This window comes from Nerophis lumbriciformis, linkage group LG09 (assembly GCF_033978685.3).
Source record: "Nerophis lumbriciformis linkage group LG09, RoL_Nlum_v2.1, whole genome shotgun sequence".
In the NCBI taxonomy this organism is placed as follows: domain Eukaryota; kingdom Metazoa; phylum Chordata; class Actinopteri; order Syngnathiformes; family Syngnathidae; genus Nerophis; species Nerophis lumbriciformis.
The window spans coordinates 9178515-9206344 of record NC_084556.2 but is presented as its reverse complement, the minus strand read 5'-3'; the positions used below and the strand labels follow the sequence as shown (position 1 = coordinate 9206344).

The window sequence follows — 27830 nt, the reverse complement described above, 5'->3', positions numbered from 1 at the left end:
TCATTGGAGCAAAGACATGCTGGTGCGCATTGCCACTTGCAGAGAGTAGGAGTTTACGTCCGTGTTTGGATTACGGTTAATAGCTTGAATAACATAAAATGTAGATTGTTACACTAACTGCTCTAGTAAAATGGAACAAAAACTCATCAGGAAAAAAAGACAGTAGACAGGATATCAGGAGTCATTTTTTATCAGACTTTCACATCGTCAAAACATGTCAAGACAACTTTTCTCATTTCAATCACTTACTTCCGACTTCACAATATTAGCACTGCGTGTCAAATCTGGTCTGACTAAAATGAAAAATCGTCTTACATTATAATCATGCTTGTCAAAGATGTTTTGTAATGTAATCTGGGATATTTCTACCAAAAAAAAATTATGTTTTCTGGCAGATTGAAATAGTGTATATTCTTATCTGGCATGTTTTGATTGACCGTGTACAATTACAGAATGTTTAGCAGGCTGAATATAATAATTTATTAATAAATAGAGAAGGTCAAATCATTGTCATGCAATGATATGAATACTATTATCTTGTACAACATGTAATGTACAGCATATCGGAAGCATTTATTCAGATAGAAATATCACAGATGACATTACCAAACATCTTTGACAATCACACCATCAGAATCAGAATCAGAATAGCTTTTATTGCCATTGTTTGAGAACGGGTTCACAAACTAGGAATTTTTCTTGGTGCAATCGTGCAACTTGAAACACATACAGTATAACACAGAATAGGTAATAAAATGAGCTGTAACTGACCTATCAGATATGATCATAACAATCCACATTGTGTGTTGATAAGGCGTGAAACTGGTATCTAAACATGGTGTACTCAGGGCTATTCAAGTACATAATGAAAAGGGCTGCAGTTTCAAGAGTTCAAGGGTTCAGGGACCAGACATCAAAATGTGGATGTTCACTGTGACTTATCACAGTTAAACCTAAGATGTAGCGTTGTCGCCCTCTACTGGTCAAATTTAGCGCTACATGTATTAAACAAGGTTTGATTGGCATAGCTACTCTAAGACAAAAAACAACACGGCCACGAATACAAAAGACATCACAGAGTCTGCAATTTCAATACAAAACCAACTAAATATCTTTATGCACAACATCTACTTACAAATGTTTGACCAAGTTTTGTGATGAAGCTTACACGCTGGGATTTCTACCATTATTGATGCTTGTCTGGACCAATGTGTCCGCTGCTTAAAAAGTCCGCCAGAAAACAATGACTCCAGCACTTGCTCAGGGTTGAATGAGTGGTCTTCTACTCACCCACTGCTGCTTCATTGTGACAAATATGCCTCGCTGTTGCCCCTTGCATGGTGGCGGGAGTACTGCATACATCATCAACCCTAGTTTTAATGGTTTCATAAAGCCTATTTGGGTAATGTTCAGGGGGCCAAATCAATGTTCCCTCTAATTTTTCATGTGCGTGAGCAAACGCAAAAACTCCCTAAGAATTCAGTGGAGCCCATCTGAGCAACATCAGACGTGCACACTGTGGCTACACCAGCAGCACACCTGTCCCAAACCTGACTAAATAACAATTTAAATCTCCATCCATCATTCCATTTTCTACCGCTTGTCCCTTTCGGGGTTGCGGTGGGTGCTGGAGCCTATCTCAGCTGCATTCGGGCGGAAGGCGGGGTACACCCTGGACAAGTCCCCACCTCATCGCAGGGCCAACACAGACACAACATTCTCTTATTATTATAATCAAATGACAGCAGACATTTCCATGAGGTTATTTTCTAATATAAGTGTTTAGGCCCACTTACAATGACAATAACAAAAAATATTGTTTTTCATGAACTGTGTACTTGTATTGTTTGTCTAGGTGGAGGTCCTGCTTTGGAAATAATTTGTACCCCTTTCAGACATTGCATTTAGTTCCCATTAAAACATTCACATGTTGCACAATGAGATGTAAGCAGGGGATCATGTGTACATTCCTGCAACTTCCTGTTTGTAAAAAATATATCTTTATTAGTATTTATTTAATATACTAACAGCATTTCATGTTTCATATTTATAAATTAAGATTCCTAATAAATGACACTAGAATAAGCACACATTTGATTGGTAAATCGTAGTGTTACGACCTGGAATTACACTTTATGTGTGGTGTTGGAGTTGTCCGACTTTTTGTGTGGCTGTAAACGCATCTGGCTAAGTGCCATATGTGCATGTGTGGGCGCAAGTGAGAAAGAGCGAGCGGCTGCTGTTGATATAACAAAGTTGCTTTTTGTCTGGTTTGTACTGCAGAAAATGACCCGTTTTGCTATAGAATTTTTTTTACTAATGTTTTGGTGATGTGTTTATGGCCGACAAAGAGTTTTGCTCAGTAAAGTGATCGATGGAATTCATGTCCTCAAAGCGTCTCGACAGACGTTACAATATTTGAACAATGATGACGAAAACTGTTTTCTCTGTCGTGTCCGTGTCGTGTCGAAAATTGTTATGCGCTTATTTTTTTATTTGATTTTGTGCGTGAGCCGTGTGCAGAGGACGCTTGAGCAGTGCGCAATTGCACAGGTGCGCACCTTAGAGGGAACATTGGGCCAAATGAAAAGCTCTGGGGGGCGAGATGTGGCCTGCGGGCCGCCAGTTGAAAAGACTTGGTGTAGCTCCTCCTCAATGCAAGTGCTCCTATAGCAGGAAAGCAAATTCTCTATTCATACAAAATACAAAACCTGGCAAGACACCAATGCAGCTCTGCTCAGCTTTTTTTATTGTCATTAAAAGCATGTTTGTATCCATTTTGTGTTGAGCTGTTTAAAAAAGCATAATGTTGAAAATATATTTAATTAAAGCAAACTAATTGTCCAGTCATGGCGGATAATAACTTGAAAATTATCTGTCTAAGGTACATTATTAATGATAAAATAATACATCTATCGGTGATTAATCGCAATTAATTTTGAGTTAACTATGAACAAACTGCAATTGATCATGATTGAACATTTTAATTGTTTGACAGCCGTAGTAAGAAACATAAGTTACTGCAACTCCTCTCCACTCGGTGGTAGTAGTAAGAAGATGAACTCTATCAACAACAAGAATGTGGTAGACAATGTTTGCAAGTGATAAAATTGATAAAATAAGAATACATTCAAATTAAAGTCAAAATATGGGACAGAATAGAATAAAAGTAAAACAATAAATGTAAAAAATTGGGGGTTAGAAGATAAACATAAACATTTTCCTCTGCAGGCGTGTCGACCATGAAGCTGCCTTATCTGAAGAGAAGAGGTTCTGCTGTCGACCCGACCCTGAAAGAGAGACTCTGGCTCAACGTCCACTGGCCTAAAGGACGGCCCACTCAGCTGGTGTCCAGCTGCTTCAGGTGTCTCCATTGTCAAACCTGCTGGAAATCTCTCAAGGTTATTAACTTCTGTTTGCGTGCAGTGGTGAGCTAGTGATGTGGGACTTAACCAGGACTGGGAAGCAGAAGTGGACGTTGTTTGGCTCGTCCTCCGAGGGACAAAACCACAGCAGGATCGTCTTCAACACGGCGTCCTTCATCTTGCAGGACGGTCGTGAGCTGCTCCTCAGCACGTCCTTGGACAGAGAGGTGGATGTTGTCTCAGGTTGTGCATTGCACATACGGCGTATTCGTTCATTGACCAGCACCTTGTTCTCCTCCAAGGTGAAATGCTGGGACATGGCCTCCCTCGACTGCTGCTGGACGCTGCCCACGCTGGGCGGCTTTGCGTACAGCCTCAACTTCTCGCCCGTCGGCACCGGCTGCCTCGCCCTGGGTGTGGGCGACAACATGATCCGGGTGTGGAACACAATGTCCGCACAGAACCCTTACGACATGCGCTGCTTCTGGCAGGGCATCAAATCCAAGGTTACGGCGGTAAGAAGACGTCTTTTACACCAAGCGGATGTTAATATATTCATAATAAGTAATAATACATTTACATTATAATCAATTACAAAGTTACATATTTGAACAATATTACATGATGTATAATACCGAATCCAATGTTATAATGGCAAGATTTAATTTGATCAGATTTTTTTTTTTTTTAAATTCAGTTTTATGTTATTTATTTATTTTTATTAAAGTCTTCCTTAGTTCAAATGTCAGCTGGAGAAATACAATTAGAGTGGCTTAAAATGGTAAAATATTAAAAATACTGTTTAATGAAATATTTTTAAAGCTCTACAATTAATTGTTGTAATTTTAAATATAATTAAATGTAAAATATAGCATAAATATGTATTATTATGTCTTGTATGTCTGTTGTATTAATGTAAATATATATTTTTTAAATTCTTATTTTCCTCATTTATTTTTTACTTCTGCTTTTAGAAATGAAAACTAAACTTTAAACAAAAACTAACAATGATTATTTTTAAATATAAGGGCCGCTCAAAAAATGTTAAAGGTTCGATCAAATAAAATTTTTTAAGAATCTATTTTTAAACAAAAGTTTTTTTGCCATCTTTGCGCGTACTTGCTGCGCACATCATTCATACGTGAACAGCCAAAAGGAGCTTTTGTAACCTGTTTTAAAAAGGTTTATTATAATTTTTAGACCAAATACAGTGTTCCCTCGCTACAACACGGTTCACTTTACACGGCCTCGCTGTTACACAGATTTTTTTTGTGTGTGTAATTTTTTACAGTGTTGCATGCTTTTTTCTTTCTTTTTTTTACAGCGTATGAATGCGCATTGTGTTCTCTAAGGGACTGTAGACTATTGTCAATCAATCAATCTTCTTCATGCCATGTGTCCTGTACAGTACACAATGCTTTCAGCTTGCCTACTTGACAAAATTGTTTGATGCGAGCATACATATACTGTACAGTATTGTAAACGAAAAAGACCTATAATAAATTAAAAAACCAACCTGTGAACGAAAAAATATGCACTGTAAATGGAAGAAAAAAAAAACATCCTGTAAATGGAAAAACATATAGTGTAAACGAAAAAAATATATAATGAACGAAAACACATATGAAAAAACAAAAATCAACTTCTACTACAGAGATTTTACTTAAAGCGGGTATTTTTTGGAGCGTAACCCCAGCGTTAAACAAGGGAACACTGTATTATATTGCGAGAATCTGTTTGAATTGAGAAACGCGTTGAATCGAATTGTCCCCCCATGAACGAGAATCGAATCGTGAGTTGTTGTGAGATTCCCTTCTCTATCCATCCATCCATCCATCCATTTTCTACCGCTTATTCCCTTTGGGGTCGCGGGGGGCGCTGGAGCCTATCTCAGCTACAATCGGGCGGAAGGCGGGGTACACCCTGGACAAGTCGCCACCTCATCGCAGGGCCAACACAGATAGACAGACAACATTCACACTCACATCCACACACTAGGGCCAATTTAGTGTTGCCAATCAACCTATCCCCAGGTGCATGTCTTTGGAAGTGGGAGGAAGCCGGAGTACCCGGAGGGAACCCACGCAGTCACGGGGAGAACATGCAAACTCCACACAGAAAGATCCCGAGCCCGGGATTGAACCCAAGACTACTCAGGACCTTCGTATTGTGAGGCAGATGCACTAACCCCTCTGCCACCGTGAAGCCCATTCCCTTCTCTATGATATATATATATATATATATATATATATATATATATATATTTATATATCCCTGTCAATTACCTATTTCGATATTATTGAGTGAAATGTATGGTTGATGATACACTCATTCATAATAAATTAAGAATTAAAGATATGATTGGTGATTATACATTGTACTGATGATTTAGAATCAGATTATCTGAGTGATAGAGCAGGACCATTTTAGATTTTTGCTTCCTCCTGCTTCTTTTTTAGACACACTCCATGTTTATTTAAAATAATATTTTTGATATTGCTATTGTTTTTATGCAGATGAAAATAACATATTGGAGTATGGGGAGCCAAATGGGACAAAATAAAATAATTAAATATACCAATAATTACTTATGTGTCATATTTAATTTTAATTGGAATACATAAATGTGTTATTTAATCCGTCATAAATGTATTTTATGTAAATACATTTCATTATTTAATCATGTAATTGCTATTGATTCCTTAATTTCATAATGTAATTTATGATTTATTAGTTCACAATTTATTATTGATTTTATTATTTCATATTATTTAACTGACACATTTAAGTAATTATTTAAATACATATTTATTTAACATTTGTCCCATTTTACTCTTCATAATGAAGTTGCTTTTTGTTTAAATTTTGTATGGTATATGGAGAGTATTTTTGTTTGTTGCGTTTATAATATGTATGTGTGTGTATATGTGTGTGTGTGTATATATATATATATATATATATATATATATAAGCATTATTCCCAGCTCACTGGTTCTGCAAATGTTTATAAAAGGTTTTTAAAGAGTGTGTGTCTACAAATGTGTATCATCCCTTTTACGTCACTCGTGCAGTCGCCGCACAATGTGCCCTTTTTTGACTTTGAGTATGTGTCAAAGCCCATAAAAGAGGTTTTCTTTATAAATTGCAGCTGGCTTGGCACCCGAAAAGAGAGGGAACCTTGTCGTTTGGCACAGACGACGGGAAAGTGGGAATCTACGAGGTCTTCTCTAACAAGTTAGAGCAGTTTTTGTTGTTGCTTAGTATTATTTACTGCACATTATTTACTGTCTGTGTCCTGGCAGGCCTCCTCACATCTCCAGCTCCTACCACAAAAAGACGGTGTATTCTCTGGCATGGGGACCGCCGCTGCCGCCGATGTCATTTGGTAAAGCGCCTTTTTGAACAGCACAAAAAACAGCAAAAAGCTCACACATCACTCTGGCTGCCAGTCTTGTAATTAAACGAGCAGAGTTCATTTAAAGTCGTTTTGGGCAGACGGCATTGTAATTAGTCCAAGCGCTGAGTGTTGCCATGCCGACCATCTGCTTGGTGGCTTTTAGTGGAAGCGAAACAAGCCTTTAATGTCAAGACAGTTCATTTGTCTCATTAGAAGTGTTACTTTCTGCCTTTTTTATTTACCTTTTAACACCTGCCTGCTGGGTGGGCATTGCCAAACAGCCATCTTTCAGAGATGTTTGCCTTCATAACCATAATAACACTAAGGTATTCATCTGATCGTATGTAATTACATAGAATATTATAATTATCATGTAAAGCTGTACTGCTGTATGATTTTACTAACCTTATTATTAGGGATTTTTTAACCTAATTCCAGGTTTAGCGTGCACTGATATCAAGATACAGCGATTATGCAATGTTGCAATGCTCCACTCATTGAGACTTAAGCCTGAGAGATAACATGCTGTAACCTGATATCGATATTTTGTCCTACTTGTAATTGACTTCGTATTCTACATTCAAACTTATCTTGAAGTGCACAACTACACTTACTTTCACTAAAGCCAACATCCATATCTGAAACTGTTGTATTGATATTGATATTGTACCTTTTGGAGGAATATATCACCCCAGATTCACATCTCATTGAAAAAGTCAAGGTCGTCTTAAAGTAAACAACTGCACAAAGGACTATTTCAATATCTGATGCAAATGTATCGATTTTTTATATCTTGAGATGTAACAATGGGATACAATATATCGTAATATTGATCTGTTATATTGATCTGTTGTACAACACTCGGTTCTCATGATTGCATGACTGCTTCATACTCAGATGAAGAACTGAATCAATATCTGATGCATTTGTATCGATACAGTACCCTGAGAGTGAACTTTTATATGATAGCACAATATCGATATTTGGCCCCACCCTTAATTGACATTGCAATCACAATTGAAACAGCACATACTTGTACAAAGGACTGCATTAATATCTGATGTATCAATTCTGTATAGATAACTGATATGTTATGACAATATCAATAGTCAAACTTGTCATTTACTGCATAACTGCACATACTTGGACAAAGGACAATATCGATATCTGATGCAGATGTATCACAGTATCGATATTTATATTTTATTATAATTAATTTATTTATGAATATTTTGTCCCACCCTTGTTTGACATCACATTAAAAAAATCTAATTCTCGTGAGGACGAGCACAACTACACAGATTTAGGACTGTATTGACATCTGGTGCTGTTGTATCGATACCCTTGATACCGGTAATATGATATTGCAATATCAATATTTCATCCTTAATTGACATCACAATTCCAATGATATAATATCACACTTTTTTTTTTCCTACCCACTTTTGGCGTTACACCACACTCTTATATTATATAATGTATGTATTTTCACATCAACGTTTAAAAAAAGACTGATATTGATATCTGATGTAGTTGTATTGATACTGTACCATTGACAGTAATGATGGGATATATCACAATACATACACACATACTTGCACAAAAGATTATATCGATATTTTGTGTATTAATTCCTCATAGATAACTGCAACATGATATCAAAATATAAATATTTTTCCCCATCCACATTTACGCTACACTCATATCAAATATATACATTTAAATCGACTTGTAATGATATCACAATATCAATATGTTTACCATTTTTCCCCAACCCCGTTCATTTAATCTGCTGCAGTTCTATTAATACTGTACAGTGAACGCTAATGATGTGATACATATCATGATATCAATATTTTGTACCAACCTTAACAGACATTCTATTACAATTCAAATTATCGTGATAAAGTGCGTAATAACACATACTTAGACATAGGACTGTATCGATATCTGATGTATCAATTTTGTATAGATAACTCTGATACATCACCACAATTTTGCCACCCCTATTCACTTTATCTGATTTGGTTGTATTGATACTGTACAATGAACGCTAATGATGGGATGTTTCTCTCAGTATTGAGCCACACCCAATCCACACCAGATTAAAAAGTCTAAAGGAAAGTGAAAGTATGGTATCAAAATCTGATACAGCTGTTTCTATACTGTGACGTACAACAATGCAATATATCAGGATGTTGATATTTTGTTGCACGAGAGGAATAAAAAGTGTCACTTTCCTAATCAAAGGTATCGTTTGATATGATTTATTAGGGTCATCAGAGGCTAAAGCGTCCTACAGCTTGTACAGCTGTGCCGGTGAGGGCGTCATTCTGCAGCACGACCCGTACAAGCTGAGTGGCGACGCCAGCGACATCAACAAACTCATCCGGGAGACCAACAACATTGATGTGGGAGGGGCCAAAATCCAGAGTTGTCAAACTTACTACTTGGACTGAAATGTGTTCTAAATGTTGGCTTGTGTTTCCTCTGACAGCACAAATTGTCTCCGCACACCGACCTCAGCTGGAAGCCGGATGGCAAAGTGGTCGCTATCGGCAACGAGGACGGGTAACGGGAAAGACTACTTATGTTTGTTTTACCATCCTCATCCAGTCTCGCTTTTTTACGCCACCCATCAGATGCATCGACGTCTATCAGGCTCCAACTCTGAAGCTCTTGTGTAGCATCCAGCAGCATCACAAGATCATCAACACGCTGCGATGGCATCCAGAACACAACCACACTGAAGAGCTGCACGCCCTGCTGGCCTCGGGCTCCAGCAACGCCATCGTCTACGTGCACGACCTACGCTCTGTGATAGGTAAATTATGTTTGCAAAAATTCAAGATGTCACCGCTACAATACGAAGAACATAAACATATAAAAGTTACAGGGAAAAAAGACTAAAGTTGTAATTACCAGCATATTTTATTTTGTTAAATTTAAAATCTTTGAAGAAAAATGTATGATCATAATGCTAAGCCTAAAAAAAAAAGACAACTATGGGAATAAAATCATTTTGTGCATATTTAGAAAATACTTGTAACATTACGAGTTTCATGTTTAATTTATTAATTAAAGTCTTGATAAAATAATAGTTTCGGAAACACTACAAAATAACCCGTGATGTCACAATATTGCTGCAATGCTCTGCAAATGTTCATTACTTTTTTCTCACACAGCTTCTGCTCAATTTTTTTTAAATCACAAAAAAAATCAGGAGAAAAAAAGGTATGTTTCAAGAAAATAAATGACAAAAATAGTGACGATAAAGTTGCACTTTGTTTAGTTTAAAGTGCAACTTTGTTGTCAACATAGCATTGGAAGTTTTTTCTTGTAATGTTGACTCTTTGGTATGCCTAATTCTAGTGATTTAAAAAAAAAAAAAAAAATCCACAGAAATTTTTTTATTGTGAGCAAAACATTTGCAATGTTATGAGGCTTGAATCAATATTTTATCATATAAGAAATAACATGCTTCTTTTTGAGCTGCCACCTTTATCGTGGTAAAGGAGTTTGCGCGTCCCAATGATCCTAGGTGCTATGTTGTCCCGGGTCTTCTATGCCCCCTGGTAAGGTCTCTCAAGACAAACAGGTCCTAGGTGAGGGATCAGACAAAGAGCAGCTCGAAGACCTTTATGATGAAGAAAAAACGAGGACTCAGATTTCCCTGGCCCAGATACGGGTCATCAGGGGCCTCTTCTGGAGCCAGACCCAGAGGCCTAGTGGCCTCTCCCCATGTGGGACCGGCCGGGCACAGCCCAAAGAGGCAACGTGGGTCCCCCGTCCAACGCTGTATTGCAATAATAAGATTTAATGATGAGAATTACTTTGTAGTATTACAATATTAAAGTTATGTTGTAGTATTACACCAATGAAATTATGTTGCGATATTTACATTGTAGTATTACAAAAATACTTTTAAAGGTCTTATCAATTTTTTCATGCAAGAAGTTCTTACTAGAATTAAGTTAGGAGAAATAAGTTGTGATATTACAAAATAACTTGCAATGTTGTGAAATGATAAGATTGCAGTTCTTGTTTTGTATTCAGAAAAAGTTGTAAAGCAACAAAAATAAAGTTCTGCCTTTTTTCGGCAAATGACAATATTTCTTGCAAAAGTACTATACAACTTTTTTCATGAAATTTTATTTTTTGTAATATATTTTTTTTACGCATACATTTGTAATATTTTACCTTAATTATTGTAGTTTAATACAAGTTCTTTTTGGGGGGAAAAAGCCATAATATTACTGGTAATAGTTGGACATGTGACTGTGATGATGTGGCGACTTGTCCAGGGTGTACCCCGCCTTCCGCCCGAATGCAGCTGAGATAGGCTCCAGCGCGACCCCGAAAGGGACAAGCGGTAGAAAATGGATGGATGGATACAATGAGTAAACAGACTATTAGAATATTAAACTTTAGTATTTTATGTCTAGTGAACAAGGAATTGGTCAATTCCGTAGTATAACCAGCTTTATGGATCGTCCTAACTGATCTTTTCTGCAGTACTCCGAGTGAATGAAGTGGACGTTTGTAATTGTTTCCCTATATCTCTCATAACTCCTATATGGAGGCACTTAAGAACTGTACAGAGTATAAAGGGATGTTTGATTCAAAATGTATTATGCCTTATTTAATATTGTTATGTTTTGCCACATTTATTTTATATGTACTTTTAATATGTTGTTTCCAGCTCATTTTATCATCTGTCATAACACCTAAAAATGAGTTTTGTACCATGTCAGTGATTTACCATTTTTTTGTATTTGTGTTTGAACATTAAATGTTTTTAATTTCTAATTAAATTTATTTTGGTCTTACATGAATTTAAACATAATCAGTTTTTATCAGGCAATCTTCTTAGCTTGTTAATTTCCACAGTACCGGTAATAGTTTTCTTTACTTTCCTGTGAGTTTTTCCTTAAACAGAGTGCAGTAGTTGTGTCATCCGCAAATAGTATTAGGTTTTGGACTTTCATGGCTTTTGATATACAATATACATTGAATAATTTTGGTCGTAAAATTGACCCCTTCAGATACACCACAATAAATATTTAAGCACTCGAATGTGTGATCTCCCACTTAGGCTAATATATTGCTTCTTGTTGATTAAGTAACTTTTCACTCGACAACCCGGGATACATTGTGGTTGTCGCGTACTATGATGTTTTTAAACTAGTGGTTTGTTTTAACACAGAGAATCCTCCGGACAGCCCCCTGGTGTTGACAGAGCCTTATCGCAGGCTGTGTGGTCACACTTCCAAAATCACCGGGATGTCGTGGAGTCCTCACAACAGTGGCAAACTGGCCACTGTGTCCTACGACGGCACCGCCCAGGTCAGTCATTGTGGCTAAAAGAATTAAGACACAGGAATTGGATTGTTTTTGTTTGTTTGTGGCGTTCAGGTGTGGGACGTGCAGCAGGAAGCGGCGGTCTCCAACTACCGCGGACATGTGGGGTTCCTGCTGTGCGTGGAGTGGTCCCCCGTCGACCCGGATGTCGTCTGGACAGGAGGGAAGGACTTCACGGTGCAAGAGTGGAGGGTCTCCAAGCAGGAGTTCACAAACCCGCCCAAAGGTGACGATGCACAAAATCGAAAGCGCGCGTTCTGCTTGTGCTTCATGGTGCCGCTCGTCACAGGGAAGAAGATGCTGGACTTGAAGGGGAAGAACAAGCAGAAGAAGAAGACCAAGAAGGAGACGCCAGATCTTAACGGCGAGTCGGTTGCTGAGGTCGTCGCCACAGGACAGGAGCCTTCTGATGGCGATGAACAGATGGAGGTCGTCCCTGCTAATAGTCCTGTGCCTCCAGCAGGTAAAAAAGCTGCTTCTTTAATTGTTTGTAGCTTTTATGCTAACAGTCTTCTGTCAAATTAGCCTCCTTAGCGGTGCAGAGGAAACCCTCGACTGTGATGAAGAAAGCAGGTACTTTTAGATCGTATCTTCACGTGCGGGGTGCGGATAGATGACATGAATATTATAACATTTCCAGACTCAAACGTGCAGAAGAGGAAGAAGGCTCGCTCCATGCTGCCCGTCAGCACCGCCATGGACCACAGGCCCAAAGAGGAGCTCCTGCAGGACTGCCTCACACTGGCGGCCATCACGCACGGCAGCGGTGAGCATTTGCATCTTCATTGTCATCGGCAAATTATTATACTAAAATTACTCTTCATCAACACAATTCAAAGAAAAAACAAAATGGCATATCCAATAAAATATCGTCAAAAACAAATAGTAATATTTATAGAAAATTCAAAAAGAAACGTGTTGTGTATCTAAAAGTAAAAAGAAGCAAAGCATATAATATCCTGCCACATCATTCAGATATAATAATCTGATTCTTGATCAACAATACATTATCTTGTGTGTGTGTGTGCGTGAGTGTGTGTTCTGGCAATGCTTACTTAATGGGGACATCGCTCTGTTTACACAGTCACCTTTAGGGGACCTCTAACGGTATGGGGACAAAAAACAGGTCCCCTAAAGGGAAACCTTTTTAAATGATAGTCAGATCTATTCTGAAGATGCCTAAGTGATTTTTAAAACGTTTTTGTGATCCCCATGACCCATATTAACTCTTTTTCCCCAGGGTCCCCAGTAAGAATGATCAGCACATTACTTCATCAATCCAGAGATTTAAAGACGTGTATGAGCTAACTGGGCAGTGGCCATTTTACCACATTTTTTTTATGCCTCCACAACCTGTAGAAAGGGTGGTCCCCACAAGTGATGATCAAAAACTTGGTCCCCATTCCAAATGATAACCTGTGTGTGTGTGTGTGTGTGTGTGTGTGTGTGTGTGTGTGTGTGTGTGTGTGTGTGTGTGTGTGTGTGTGTGTGTGTGTGTGTGTGTGTGTGTGTGTGTGTGTGTGTGTGCGTGTGTGCGCGAGCGTACATTAGATTTTTTTTTTTTTAAATACATTTGTACATACATATATATATATATATATATACTGTATGTATATATATATATATATATATATATATATACCGTATTTTTCGGACTATAAGTCGCAGTTTTTTTCATAGTTTGGCCGTGGGTGCGACGTATACTCGAGCGACTTATGTGTGAAATTACCAACACATTACCGTAACATATCAAATTATATTATTTATCTCATTCGCGTGAGCGACGAAGCAAATGGCAGCGATCGTCACTCACACGTCAGCGATCGTCACTCACACGTCAACCAATAAGAATTCGGCGGGGGAGGGTAATGGCAGAAGTGCATTGTGGGTCATAGGATGCTATATGCTATATGCTACTGCCGTAGCTAATGGATCACATCAACATTGGCGGTAACTTATAAAAACTGAGAAGGACTGAACAAAAATGGCACCGAAAAGGAAATCATATACTGCAGATTACAAGCTGGATGTAGTGAAATATGCTGCAGAGAACGGCAATCGAGCAGCAGAAAGAAAGGACGCTAGCATTACATTATTGTCCTGTCTGTGTGCTCAATACTGTGTGTAAACCCTGCCTCCTTTCTTCTGCTCAGTGGAAATACACATTTGAGCAAATATGTCTGGCAAAAAAAAAACAAGTGCTCACTTCCGTGGTTCACTTCAAAGAGCCACTTCGTTCACAAACGACTCATCATGTCTGGTGCAAAAATAGTATACTTGATCCATGTTTGCTCTCCAGCACCCCCTGCAGGCTGTGTCCCGGGCCAGGGCGAGCACGTCCACCTGGGCCTCTTCTCCGACAGAGCGGCTCTGCACCGCATGTTCGATGCCGAAGGTGCGCTTGGTTTCTACTCCCTTTTAGCTCAGACGCACAGAAGAAGTGACTAAAAAAAAACACCTTGTCCTTGCAGAGGAAAGTCACGTGGAGGCCGACCACTTTGAGTCGGTGGTCTACCTGCGTCTTTGGAGCGGAGACCTGGAGGGGGCGCTGCAGCTGGCGGCAGAAAAAGGAGAACTCAACGACCACCTCGTCTCCATGGCGCCGATGGGTGAGCAGATTGTTCTCTGGAGATGATGTGAGTCAAGCAGGGATTGTAAACGCTTCTGGTTTGCAGCGGGCTTCAAGGTGTGGCGCAGCACGGTGGAGCGCTACGTCAAGCAGCTGTGTTTGCAGGAGCAGCATCTGAAGGCCGCCTCCCACCTGCTGTCAATCAACAAGCTGTATGAGGCGGTCGAGCTGCTGCGCTCTCACAAGCTCTACAGGTGACAAACATGACGACGAATTAAACTTAGACTTAGACAAACTTTATTGATCCACAAGAGAAATTGTTCCACACAGTAGCTCAGTTACAAAGGATGGAAAGGGTAATACCTGCTCAATTGTGATCAATACCAGAAGTCTATCAAGTATCAATAACGCTGGATAATTCAGCATTGAACATCAAAATACTGCAGACTAAACATAACTGCTTTTGCTTTATTTCAAACATGCATACAGTTACACATTTTCACAAATGTCCATTTTCTCATTAAATGTCCAAATAGGAGTAGGAAGAAGCATTAATTGTATAAAATTGTAAAATGCTAAATAATTAACTCAAAATGAACATAATGATGTGTTTTTAATATTTATATATTTTTGAGATGATTACAATCTTTTTACTTTTTTTTTTTTTTTACAAGCTTTATTTATTCATATATATCAAGTTTTATTTACTCAATATATTTACAATCAATTGTTAAAGCATTGTATGTAATCATGTATCATTATTCTACTCAAAAGTATGTATTATTTTGATATAAATTATACTTAAGAATAAATAAATAAAAATGTTTTACAGTTTATTTAATCCTAAAAATGTGTCACAGATTGCCAGAATATATTTTTATAATGATTATGTCTTATAGATGTGTAATATGTATTTGTGTATATATATATATATATGTACTATATATATATATATATATATATATATATATATATATATATATATATATATATATACTGTGTGTATATATATATATATATATACTGTATATATATATACTGTATATATATATAATTATTTAGACATTTTATATGTTAAAAAAAGGGGGGAAGTATTATTTTGAATTAAGATCAGCTTTTTATTTAAAAAAAAAAAGTTTTTGTCAATTGAAGAAATAATAATACCTCATTTGTGTAATTGTATTTTGTATTTATTCATCCAAAAACTTTTCACTATTTAATTTTCAAATATTTATTTTTATGGTCATTATTTAGACATTTTATATGTAAAAAAAAAAAATATATATATATATATAATAAAAGTATTATTTTGAATTAAGATCATCTTTTTTTTTTTTTTAAACGGTTTTTGTCAATTGAAGAAATAATACCATATTTGTGTAATTGTATATTTTATTTATTAATCCAAAAACTTTTCTTTATCTTATTTTCAAATATAAATTTTTATGGTCATTATTTAGACATTTTATATGTAAAAAAATTAAAAATTATTATTATTTTTAATTAAGATCATCCTTTTTTTTTAACAGTTTTTGTCAATTAAAATAAGAAAACATTTAAGATAAAAAGCATTTTATTAGCATTATATTAGTTTTTATGTATTCTACTGTGTTTTTAGTCATTTAACACAAACATAAAGATGTATTATTTCAAAAAGTACGATGTTTTCCAGGGAGGCCATCGCTCTGGTCAAGGCCAGGCTGCCGGCAGAAGATCCGGTCCTGAAGGATCTTTACACCTGCTGGGCCGCCATGTTGGAAAAGGATGGACATTTCTCTTCCGCTGCCAAATGGTGACTCTGCTCTCTATGTTGCTGTCTTTCCCTCTGTGTTTAAAACGCTCACGACTACCACGCCATCCCGTAGTTATGTTGCTGCCGGCGCCAGTTTTGACGCCGCCAAGGTCATCGCCCGCAAGAACGACGTCTCCTCGCTGAGGACGGCGGCCGCTCTGGCCCGCGTCTCGGGGGAGAGTGCCCTTGCCCAGTCGTTGGCTCTGCGCTGCGCCAAGGACTTGGCCTCTGCGAGGGACTGGATCGCCGCTCAGGAGATCCTCGCCTCGCAGGAGAGCCTGCTGGTTAGTGCCTGAACACTTTATTACATTATTCCTTATAATAACTGCATGTATAACTTTGCTTAAACTGAAATGCTAATAAGCTGAAATGCTACTTTAGGTAAAACATTTTTTTTTTTTAAAAGCCATGTAAGGCGGACGGCTCGGGGGTCTTCAGTTTGAGACCCTCGATTAACAGCGTGTTGGAGGTTTGCATACCTATTAATGAAATCCATGATTTTTAAGTTTAAATGTACACGATTATCTAAAAGGTTAGTACAAATTGTTAGCATGCTAAACGGGAATAGTTAGCATGGAATTTAGCGCCTAATATCTGTTTGTTTAGGTTTAAACCTACATTAGCCAAAATGCTAGCATAAACCATTAGCATACACACAAGTTGGCGGTTAATAACAAAACCATGACTTTTTTTTAGGTTTAAACATACAAAATTTGTTAAAATGCAAGTATATGATTAGACATACACAAACTTTATTGATCCACAAGGGAAATTGTTCCAAACTAGAGATGTCCGATATTATCGGCCTGCCGATATTATCGGCCGATAAATGCTTTAAAATGTAATATCGGAAATTATCGGTATCGTTTTTTTTTTTTTTTTAAATAAATCAACATAAAAAACACAAGATACACTTACAATTAGTGCACCAAGCCAAAAAACCTCCTTCCCCCATTTACACTCATTTGCACAAAAGGGTTGTTTCTTTCTGTTATTAATATTCTGGTTCCTACATTATATATCAATATATATCAATACAGTCTGCAAGGATACAGTCCGTAAGCACACATGATTGTGCATGCTGCTAGTCCACTAATAGTACTAACCTTTAACAGTTAATTTGACTCATTTTCATTAATTACTAGTTTCTATGTAATTGTTTTTATATTGTTTTACTTTCTTTTTTATTCAAGAAAATGTTTTTAATTTATTTATCTTATTTAATTTTATTAATATTTAAAAAAATAACCTTATCTTCACCATACCTGGTTGTCCAAATTAGGCATAATAATGTGTTAATTCCATGACTGTATATATCAGTATCGGTTGATATCGGTATCGGTAATTAAATAGTTGGACAATACCGGAATATCAGATATCGGCAAAAAGCCATTATCGGACATCCCTATTCCACACAGTAGCTCAGTTACAAAGGCTGGAAAGGGTAAGGCTGGAAAGGATAATGCAGGTATTAAATAGACAAAAAATGTACCATAGTAGCAATATAAAATATAACATATGTAATATTTACATACTATATATACAGTATATAATATATACTGATATATTATATTTTTATATAATATATACAATATATAACATGTTATGAAATATAATAACATAAAATGTTAGCATTCTTGCAAGGTAGTGCCCAATAACAAAAAATACATGGTTTTTTTTTAGGTTGAAACATACAAAAGGGTTAAAACTGTTAGCATGCTGAATGGGAACAGTTAGCGTACTTGCATTTTAGCATTTAATAAGAAAATCTATTTTTTTTTTAGGTTCAAACCTACAAAATTAGCTAAAATGTTAAAGTGTAAACATGCTATTGTAACGTGGGAATACTTGCAAAAAAATCGCGCCTAATAATAAAAAACATGATTTTTTTTTAGGTTTAAACCTGAAAAAATAGCTAAAATGTCAGCATAAATGTATACATTCCCGCCTAATAATAGTTTTTTTCAGGTTTAAACCAACAACATTAGCTAAAATGCTAGCACACACTGTTAACATACATGCAAATTAGCCCTTAATAACAAAAAACATGATTATTTTTTCGGTTTGATCATACAAAATGAGGTAAAATGCTAACATAAACAGTTAGCATGCTGACATGGAAACAGCATGCAGGGCTTGCAATTTAGCGTCTAATAAGAAAATCCAGTAGATGGCAGTCACACATAAGAGATACATGTAGACTGCAAGATGATGTCAGTAAACAACGCCACAACTTTAAATGTTCCATTGAGAATAAAGAACATTACACACTGCTAAAAAATCAGTCAAAATGTTTTAGTACGACTTTGGTAAGCTATGAAGCCGCACTGCTTGATGGATTGTCGGCGCGTTATGTCTACTGTAGTCAGACATGCGAGTATTATTATGGTGTGTGTATAAGGACCTCAAAATGACACCTATTAGCAGACATATTATCTGGCGTTTTGTTTCGCAATATTATGCAAAACCAGCTTTTCTTACCTTTTGGTACCTGCTGATCTGTATTTGGGATCTCAGAAATACTTTAAAAATCCAGAGGGGAAAAAATTATCTGCATAAATCCTGAAAATGTGCGCGCATCTGCCAGTGTAGTCTGTGCTGACCCCGTAGTCGATAAGCTTCTCCTTTTTCTCTATCTTCTTTATTATGGGACATTCATCCTCCGCTGTTGCCATTTCTAATATATAGTAGTGTAAAGTTCTTACTTATATCTGTCAGGAAACTCGCCATGAAAGCGCAAAAACATACCGGTGTAGTGAGTTTACATTATTCACCTAAGGAACTTAAGTTATTAGAGTTCCTAACGGACGGTTTTTCACGGGACACATTTCCTGTGTAGTTGTTTCCGGATGAAGAGATGCTGCTCCGTTATTGATTGAAGTAAAGTCTGGATGTCATTAAAACGGTTAGCTCCATATTTTGACACTTCTTCCACTCCCGTCCTTGCACGCTACACCGCTACAACAAAGATGACGGGGAGAAGACGCTGTCGAAGGTGAGCCACGTAAATAAGACCGCTCACAAAACGGCGCATCCTGAAGCGACTGTCAGAAAATGGCTTGAAGATGATCTGTAAAACATAATCTATGCAACATTTTGACCAAAGAACCACAATTACATGTTATGTAGACCACAAGGAAGTGTTTTACATTTAGAAAAAAACAATAATAATTAGATATGTCCGATAATAGCTTTTTTACTGATTCCGATATCAACCGATACCGATATATACAGTCGTGGAATTAACACATTATTATGCCTAATTTTGTTGTGATGCCCCGCTGGATGTATTAAACAATGCAACTTTACCATGAATTGATTAACGTGGACCCCGACTTAAGCAAGTTGAAAAATGTATTCGGGTGTTACCATTTAGTGGTCAATTGTACGGAATATGTACTGTACTCTGCAATCTACTAATACAAGTTTCAATCAATCAATCAAAAACAATGTTTTCCAAAATAAGAGAACAACTGCAATTCCAGTTATGGAAAAAAGTGCCAACATGGCACTGCCATATTTATTATTGAAGTCACAAAGTGCGTTTTTTTTTTTTTAACATGCCTCAAAACAGCAGCTTGGAATTTGGGACATGCTCTCCCTGAGATAATCCTAATACCCACTACAACTATGGGAAATACTATACTTTGACGTTCACAAAGTGCATTATTTTTTATGTGTTTAAACATGCCTCAAAACAACTGCAAAAACAATTAAAGCTGCAAGCAGCATTGGTCGGGCCCGCATATTTGGCAGGTGCTAGTCCTAAGTGTCCCAATACTTTTGTCTACTTTTAGTCTGAAGTGTCCCAAGACTTTTGTCTAGTGTACCTACCTTGTCTGCATTGTGTGGGCATGTTGGTGCTTCCTGCTTTTGAGCAGCCATCTTAAAAAAACAGCAGCGCAGCAGCATCAGTGCAGCGGGTCTTTGAAGGGTCATAAAATCAAAACCGGAGCAGGTATTAAAAATCCCATCTATACTTTTAATCACAAGGGTTTTATCTCTCACCTGTGTTAGTTTGAAGGCGAAACGACAAACGCGCTCAGAGGAGATAGATTTTGAAGGAAGGTGACCGGTTTTAACAAAAATGTTGTTTTGAAGAGGGAATAGAAAACTTCCTGTTGATTTTTGCTAGGGGTTGTCAATTTATGAAATGTAGGTCTAAGTGAGACCTACATAGAGGTTTTTGTTTCATGTCTCTCCGACCTTCCCAGTGGGAATTACAGGCAGTTTTGTAATTTTTTTCATCCGAGGAGCAGTTTTTTGTGCGTTTTATTAAAAAAGTGCTGTAGAGCACAAGTTTTAGATTTGGGGTTAGGTTTTTTCATTAGATCACAGTTTTAGCCAGTCCTGATGTGTGTGTTAAGTTCGGTGAGTTTTGAAGCATGTTAAGGGGGTCAAATTACAGCTCAAAGAGGCAAAAGTGACTGTTTTTAGTACTTTTTTGTCTTGAAGGGGGAATTGCCAACTTCCTGTTGATTTTAGCCCGAAGACATACAATTATGAGAACTAGGTCTAAGTCAGACCTACATAGAGGATTTTGTTTCATGTATTTCCGACCTTCCTAGTGGGAGTTACAGGCAGTCTAGTTTATTTTTTTCCTAGGGGGCGTTAGAGCGCAATTTTGATTTTTGCAGTTTGGTTTTTTTATTAAAAGACAATTTTCGCAGGTCCTGATGTGTGGGTCAAATATAGTGAGTTTTGAAGCATGTTAAGTGGGTCAAATTAGTGCTCGAAGAGGCGGCGGAAGAATAATAAAGAATAAAACGAACGAATAACAATAGGTCCTTATGTCCCATTGCATAAGGACTCCCTTCGGGAGTCCTTTTGCAATGGGCCATTGCGGGCCCTAATGAAGGCACACAGCTTCAGTCCAGAGTATACTAGAGCATACTTGCCAACCTTAAGACCTCCGAATTCGGGAGATGGGGGAGGGGAGGGGCAGGGTTTGGTGGTAGCGGGGGGTGTATATTGTAGCGTCCCGGAAGAGTTAGTGCTGCAAGGGGTTCTGGGTATTTGTTCTGTTGCGTTTATGTTGTGTTACGGTGCGGATGTGCTCCCGAAATGTGTTTGTCATTCTTGTTTGGTGTGGGTTCACAGTGTGGTGCATATTTGTAACAGTGTTAAAGTTGTTTATACGGCCACCCTCAGTGTGACCTGTATGGCTGTTGATCAAGTATGCATGGCATTCACTTATTTGTGTGTAAAAGCCGCATATACACGCTGTTTGTATGGAGGAAAAGCGGACGTGACGACAGGTTGTATAGGACGCTAAAGGCAGTGCCTTTAAGGCACGCCCCCAATATTGTTGTCCGGAGAATGGTTGCCACGGGAGATTTTCGGGAGGGGCACTGAAATTCGGGAGTCTCCCGGGAAAATCGGGAGGGTTGGCAAGTATGCCCTACGTCCGTGTTTTACTGGATATGTACTGCAAAAGTCATTAATTGTACTTTTTGAAACCGACACCAATAATTTCCGATATTACATTTTAAAGCATTTATCGGCCGATAACATCGGACATCTCTAATAATAATATGAGTCCTTTAATGCGCCCTATTATCCGCCTTATATATGGAAAAAAGACCAAAAATAGACCATTCATCGGCAGTGCGCCCTATGGTCCGGAAAATACGGTAAATATATTGCACTTTTGCATATGCATCCACGTTTATGGCTGTATGTTATATTGTCTTTATAGTTCATCCGTTTTTTAGGGGGTATTGAGTAGTGATGGGATCGGCAGTTCTTTTGACTGTACTGAATCACTAGAATCAGTTCCTTAAATTGATTTGTTCAAAAAAAAATTTCACCAAATCACTTCTGCAGCAGCAGTTCTGTGGGCAGGTCGGCGAATCACGAGTCAGTCAGTAACAGCTTCCCCAGCGGCAGATCTCGGTGTGTGTCAGTACGCGAACGACACAAGCCCTCAGCACCCAATGAACGACACGCACAGTGACTGAACGAGAGCCTCAATGTGACGTCCTCCTCCGCGACACAGTCAGTTCTCTGTGTCAGTAGGTTCGCGAGTCCTGTTGTTAAATAAGTTTTATTGCACTGAAATGAAAATAAGAAATAAATAAAAGTGGGAAATAAAAAAAAATAGTTATAGCCTACTAAAATGCTTGCAATCAGCAGTTAAATAAATAGGCCTCGTTTGTTTAGTGCAAAAACAAATATTAAATTAAAGCTGAAAGCAGCGTTGGTCGGGCCCGCGTATTTGGCAGGTGCTAGTCCTAAGTGTCCCAATACTTTTGTCTACTTTTAGTCTGAAGTGTCCCAAGACTTTTGTCTAGTGTACCTACCTTGTCTGCATTGTGTGGGCACGTTGGTGCTTCCTGCTTTTAAGCAGCCATCTTAAAAAAACAGCAGCGCAGCAGCATCAGCGCAGCGGGTCTTTGAAGGGTCATAAAATAAAAACCGGTGCAGGTATTAAAACGCTGTTCTGTTATTTTATACACAAGGGTTTAATCTCTCTCCTGTGTTAGTTTGAAGCCGAAACGACAAACGCGCTCAGAGGAGATAGTTTTTGAAGGAAGGTGACCGGTTTTTACAAAAAATTTGTTTTGAAGGGGGAATAGCAAACTTCCTGTTGATTTTTGCTGGGAGTTGTCAATTTATGAAATGTAGGTCTAAGTGAGACCTACATAGAGGTTTTTGTTTCATGTCTCTCCGACCTTCCCAGGGAGAGTTACAGGCAGTTTTGTAATTTTTTTCTTCCGAGGAGCAGTTTGTTTTGTGTTTTATTAAAAAATTGCAGTTGAGCGCAATTTTGAGATTTGGGGTTAGGTTTTTTTTTTAGATCGCAATGTTTGCCAGTCCTGATGTGTGTGTTCAGTTTGGTGAGTTTTGAAGCATGTTAAGGGGGTAAAAATACAGCTCAAAGAGGCAAAAGTTACTGTTTTTCGTACTTTTTTGTCTTGAAGGGGGAATTGCCAACTTCCTGTTGATTTTTGCCCAAGAATATACTATTATGAAATCTAGGTCTAAGTCACACCTACATAAAGGTTTTTGTTTCATGTCTCTCTGACCTTCCTAGTGGGAGTTACAGGCAGTCTAGCTTTTTTTTTGTAGGGGGCGCTAGAGCGCAATTTTGAGTTTTGAGGTTTGGTTTTTTGATAAAAAGTTTTGCCGTATATTACTGATGTGTGTGTAAAATTTGGTGAGTTTTGAAGTATGTTAAGGGGGTCAAATTACAGCGCAAAGTTGCGGAAGAATAATAATAAAAAACTTAGAAATTCAATAGGTCCTTATGTCCCATTGCATAAGGACTCCCTTTGGGAGTCCTTATGCAATGGGCCATGCGGGCCCTAATTAAGAAACCCTTAACAAATGCCAACATAAAAACTAAATGTTCTGTAGCAAAGAAAATGTTAACTTAAATATGCAAACAAAAAGAAAAGAAATACCTTCAAAATAAAACAAATAAATTAAGAGCCAGAAATGCCAACATAAAAACTAAATGTTCTGTAGCCTACGTTTAAAAAATATAACAAAGAAAATATTAACTTAAATGTGCAAACAAAAAGAAAATAAATAGGCTACCCTAAATAAATCAAAACAAATATTAAACCAAGTGCCAGAAAAGCCAACATTAAAACTAACATTTCTGTAGCTTACATTTAAAAATATAAAAATGGAAATATCAACTTAAATATGCAATAAAAAAGAAAATAAATAGCTTAAATAATATAAAAATCAAGATAAATAATAGCCCATGTATATGTACATACATTAGTTAGGGCCCGCAATGGCCCATTGCAAAAGGACTCCCACAGGGAGTCCTTATGCAATGGGACATAAGGACCTATTGAATTTCTAAGGTTTTATTCTTTCTTTATTATTATTATTATTATTATTATTCCGCAGCTTTGCGCACTACTTTGACCCCCTTAACATGCTTCAAAACTCACCAAATTTGACGCACACATCAATAAACGCGAACAAAACTCTTTGGTAAAGAAATCAAACCCCTAAACTCAAAATTGCTCTCTAGCGCCCCCTAAAACAAAAACTACCTCTAACTCCCAGTACAAATGTCGTAAAGACATGGAACAAAAACCTCTATGTAGGTCTCACTTAGACCTACTTTTTATTAATTAATTTCCTCGGGCAAAAATAAACAGGAAGTTGGCTATTCCCCCTTCAAGACAAAAAAGTACTAAAAACAGTCACTTTTGCCTCTTTGAGCTGCAATTTGACCCCCTTAACATGCTTCAAAACTCACCGAACTGAACACACACATCAGGACTGGCAAAAACTGTGATCTAATGAAAAAACCTAACCCCAAATTCAAAAATTGCGCTCTACAGCAATTTTTGAATACAACTGAGAAAAAACTGCTCCTCGGAAGAAAAAAAATTACAAAACTGCCTGTAACTCACACTGGGAAGGTCGGAGAGACATGAAACAAAAACCTCTATGTAGGTCTCACTTAGACCTACATTTCATAAATTGACAACCCCCAGCAAAAATCAACAGGAAGTTTGCTATTCCCCCTTCAAAACACATTTTTTGTAAAAACCGGTCACCTTCCTTCAAAAACGAACTCCTCTGAGCGCGTTTGTCGTTTCGCCTTCAAACTAACACACGAGAGAGATTGAACCCTTGTGATTACAACAGAAGCGCTTTTTTTTATAACTGCTCCGGTTTTGATTTTATGACTCTTCAAAGACCCGCTGCGCTGATGCTGCTGCACTGCTGTTTTTGTAAGATGGCTGCTTAAAAGCAGGAAGCACCAACATGCCCACACAATGCTGACAAGGTAGCTACACTAGACAAAAGTATTGGGACAATTCGGACTAAAAGTAGACAAAAGTATTGGGACACTTAGGACTAGCACCTGCCAAATACGCGGGCCCGACCAACGCTGCTTGCAGCTTTAATTATTATTTTTATTTTAAATCTTCTCAAACAGCCTGCCCTACACTTTACCCCCCGCCCCGCCCCCTCGCGTCGCTGCTGCTCAGCCTTGCCCTGCACTGACTTTCTTTCTGTCTCCTCTACTCTCATAACTTTATGTGTTGAGATAATGTGTGTGTTTGTTTTCATGTGGCTTGAGTCAACATTAGCCGTTAGCTTGGAGAATGAATGGAGAACGGATGCCAATGGCAGGAAACATATCCCCGCGACGGGAGGAGAATCACTCGCGCCATTGGGGCAAGCAGAGCAGAGAGCGAGCGCGTTGTCGTTCACTGAGTGATTCATGTCGTTAATCCGCGGTGAACGAATCGTTCGCTCAGTCCCTCCCCCCGCCCCCATGACGAGTAGCTGGCTGCGTCGTTTGCCGACGTCGAGGGTTCAGTGAGTCACAGAATGCGCCAGTTCCACTCATACCGGCATGGTCGCAGTGGAGCTCAACTGAACTGAGAAAGGAACGAATCAGTTCATGAAGTGATTCGGTTCAGTACGTTCACTCAAAAGATTCGTTCGTTCGTTCGAACGAATCGTTCGCGAACGACACAACATTAGTATTGAGGTGGTCCTGCGGCGGCCGGTTTGGGTGGGGTGGCCGGGGGCTGGCCTCGCCGCGCTCTCCGGGGGTAGGGGGGGTGGGCTCGTGGGGGCCCGGTTGCCGGTAGGGCGGGGGCGGTCTTCCCGTCCGGTTGCGGGGAGTCTCTGGGTCCCTCGGGCGGGGCGTCTCGCCTTTCTGCCCGTGTGGGGTGTGGTCTCTCGCTGGCTTGGGGTCTGGCTGTCCCCTGCTTTTCCCGTGCCCTGTCCTCTGCCGGGTGCGTCTGTCTGCGGCCTGCTGCTGGCCCTTGTGGGCGGTACGGTGGGTCGGGCTCTGGGGTTCCTGTCGCTGGCCCGGCTTGGCTGCGTGGGGGCGGTGGTCCCTGGTTCCCTGGGCACCACGCCTCCTGTTTGTGGGTTGGGCTCTCGGGGGTGATGGGGCCGTGCTCTGGCTCCCACGCACTCTGGGAGTCGAATGTATTGTACATGCAAATTCACATACGTACATATGCTCCCACATACATACACAAATACAGTACATATTTACCTACCTAATGTTCGTACATCCACACGCACATTCAATATACAAACATACACATACACATACTGTACATATACATTCACTGTACAAACACATATACACATTCTGTACATATACATTCATTGTACAAACACATATACACATTCTGTACATATACAAGTACATATGCATACTTACACTCATGCACATAATCACGTTTCATCAAACATATATTAACGTTGTTGCCCTAGGGTAAACTGGGTGTAACACATGGCACACTGACAAAGCTTAACCTATTGTGACTATAACAATCTACAAGGTTAATGTAGGTTGCTTCTCTTTCTCCCCCTCCATTTTTCTGCATTCTTTCGTATCTCAAGTTATCATTACGTATATGTATTGTTGCATTTAAACAACTGTATTGTTGATAATAAAGGTAAATTATTGGTATTGTTCATTATCAATAGCGCTATTTCTATTGGTATTTGTATTGATCCATTTGTAGTGTAATAATGCTCATTGTCATTTCTGTATTATTTTTTATTTTTCGCTAACTGCTTATTTGCTATTACTTTTACCATCATATTTGTACATGTCATATTTGCTGATGTTGCTCTATTGTTGTTGTTGTTGTTGTTTTTGTCTCTCTGTCTAATCCCCCTCTTGTCCCCACAATTTCCCCCTCTGTCTTCTTTTTTTTTCTCTTTCTATCCTCTCCTGCTCCGGCCCGGCTGCACTAAATGATAATATAAATACATTTAATAAAGTCAAATACAAATAAGGCAACAAGAGAAGTATCCTACACTTCTCTTTTGTAAAGTAAATCTGAACAGCCGACATGGGCATCTACATCAACTATATGATTTGCCTGAGAAGCTGGACAGGACACAAAAAAAAAAAATAAAATAAAAAAAAAAAAAATTATTAGTATTGAGGAGATTATTATTCGGCATCAGGTGTGCCTAATATTTTGGCCACAAGTGAAGGTAATGTTTTTAGCAGAAGTACCATGTAAGTGAGCAAATCAAATCAAATCAACTTTATTTATAAAAAAGTGTATTGTCACAAATCATTTCATTCCGCAGGTTCACAGACTTCACCTCAGCATCACCGAGCTGATGTCCGCCGCTCTGACACAGTCGGGCGTCGTCCCCGCGTCAACCGTTTCGGGTCACGAATGGGCGGCGGCGTCGCCGTCTGGCAACATCCGCATCCTTGAGCGGGCACAAGACATTTGGTCGGAGCATTTTGGCGTATTTAAGGTGGAGTCAGAGGGGGGCGGGTGCCTTGCGGAACTCCTGCAGGAACTGAAGAGCGTGGAAAGTCCAAGGGTCACCGCCAGCCTTCCTCTCACGCAGGTGCAAACTTAATAATAATGG

The 27830-nt window shown here is 38.5% G+C and overlaps 1 protein-coding gene across 1 annotated transcript in view; it reads left to right on the top strand.

Moving 5' to 3' along the window:
* gemin5 (gem (nuclear organelle) associated protein 5) overlaps positions 1-27830 on the top strand; it is a 37763-nt gene that overhangs the window by 6604 nt on the left and 3329 nt on the right. The window contains exons 6-24 of the mRNA XM_061962682.2: positions 3232-3364; positions 3427-3592; positions 3668-3880; positions 6514-6599; positions 6668-6750; positions 9037-9173; positions 9260-9333; positions 9405-9586; positions 11969-12108; positions 12178-12349; positions 12413-12586; positions 12649-12696; positions 12764-12889; positions 14423-14518; positions 14595-14732; positions 14799-14946; positions 16365-16484; positions 16558-16768; positions 27537-27809. Coding sequence (XP_061818666.2) covers positions 3232-3364; positions 3427-3592; positions 3668-3880; positions 6514-6599; positions 6668-6750; positions 9037-9173; positions 9260-9333; positions 9405-9586; positions 11969-12108; positions 12178-12349; positions 12413-12586; positions 12649-12696; positions 12764-12889; positions 14423-14518; positions 14595-14732; positions 14799-14946; positions 16365-16484; positions 16558-16768; positions 27537-27809 — 2720 coding nt within the window. The remainder of the gene's footprint in view (positions 1-3231; positions 3365-3426; positions 3593-3667; positions 3881-6513; positions 6600-6667; positions 6751-9036; positions 9174-9259; positions 9334-9404; positions 9587-11968; positions 12109-12177; positions 12350-12412; positions 12587-12648; positions 12697-12763; positions 12890-14422; positions 14519-14594; positions 14733-14798; positions 14947-16364; positions 16485-16557; positions 16769-27536; positions 27810-27830) is intronic.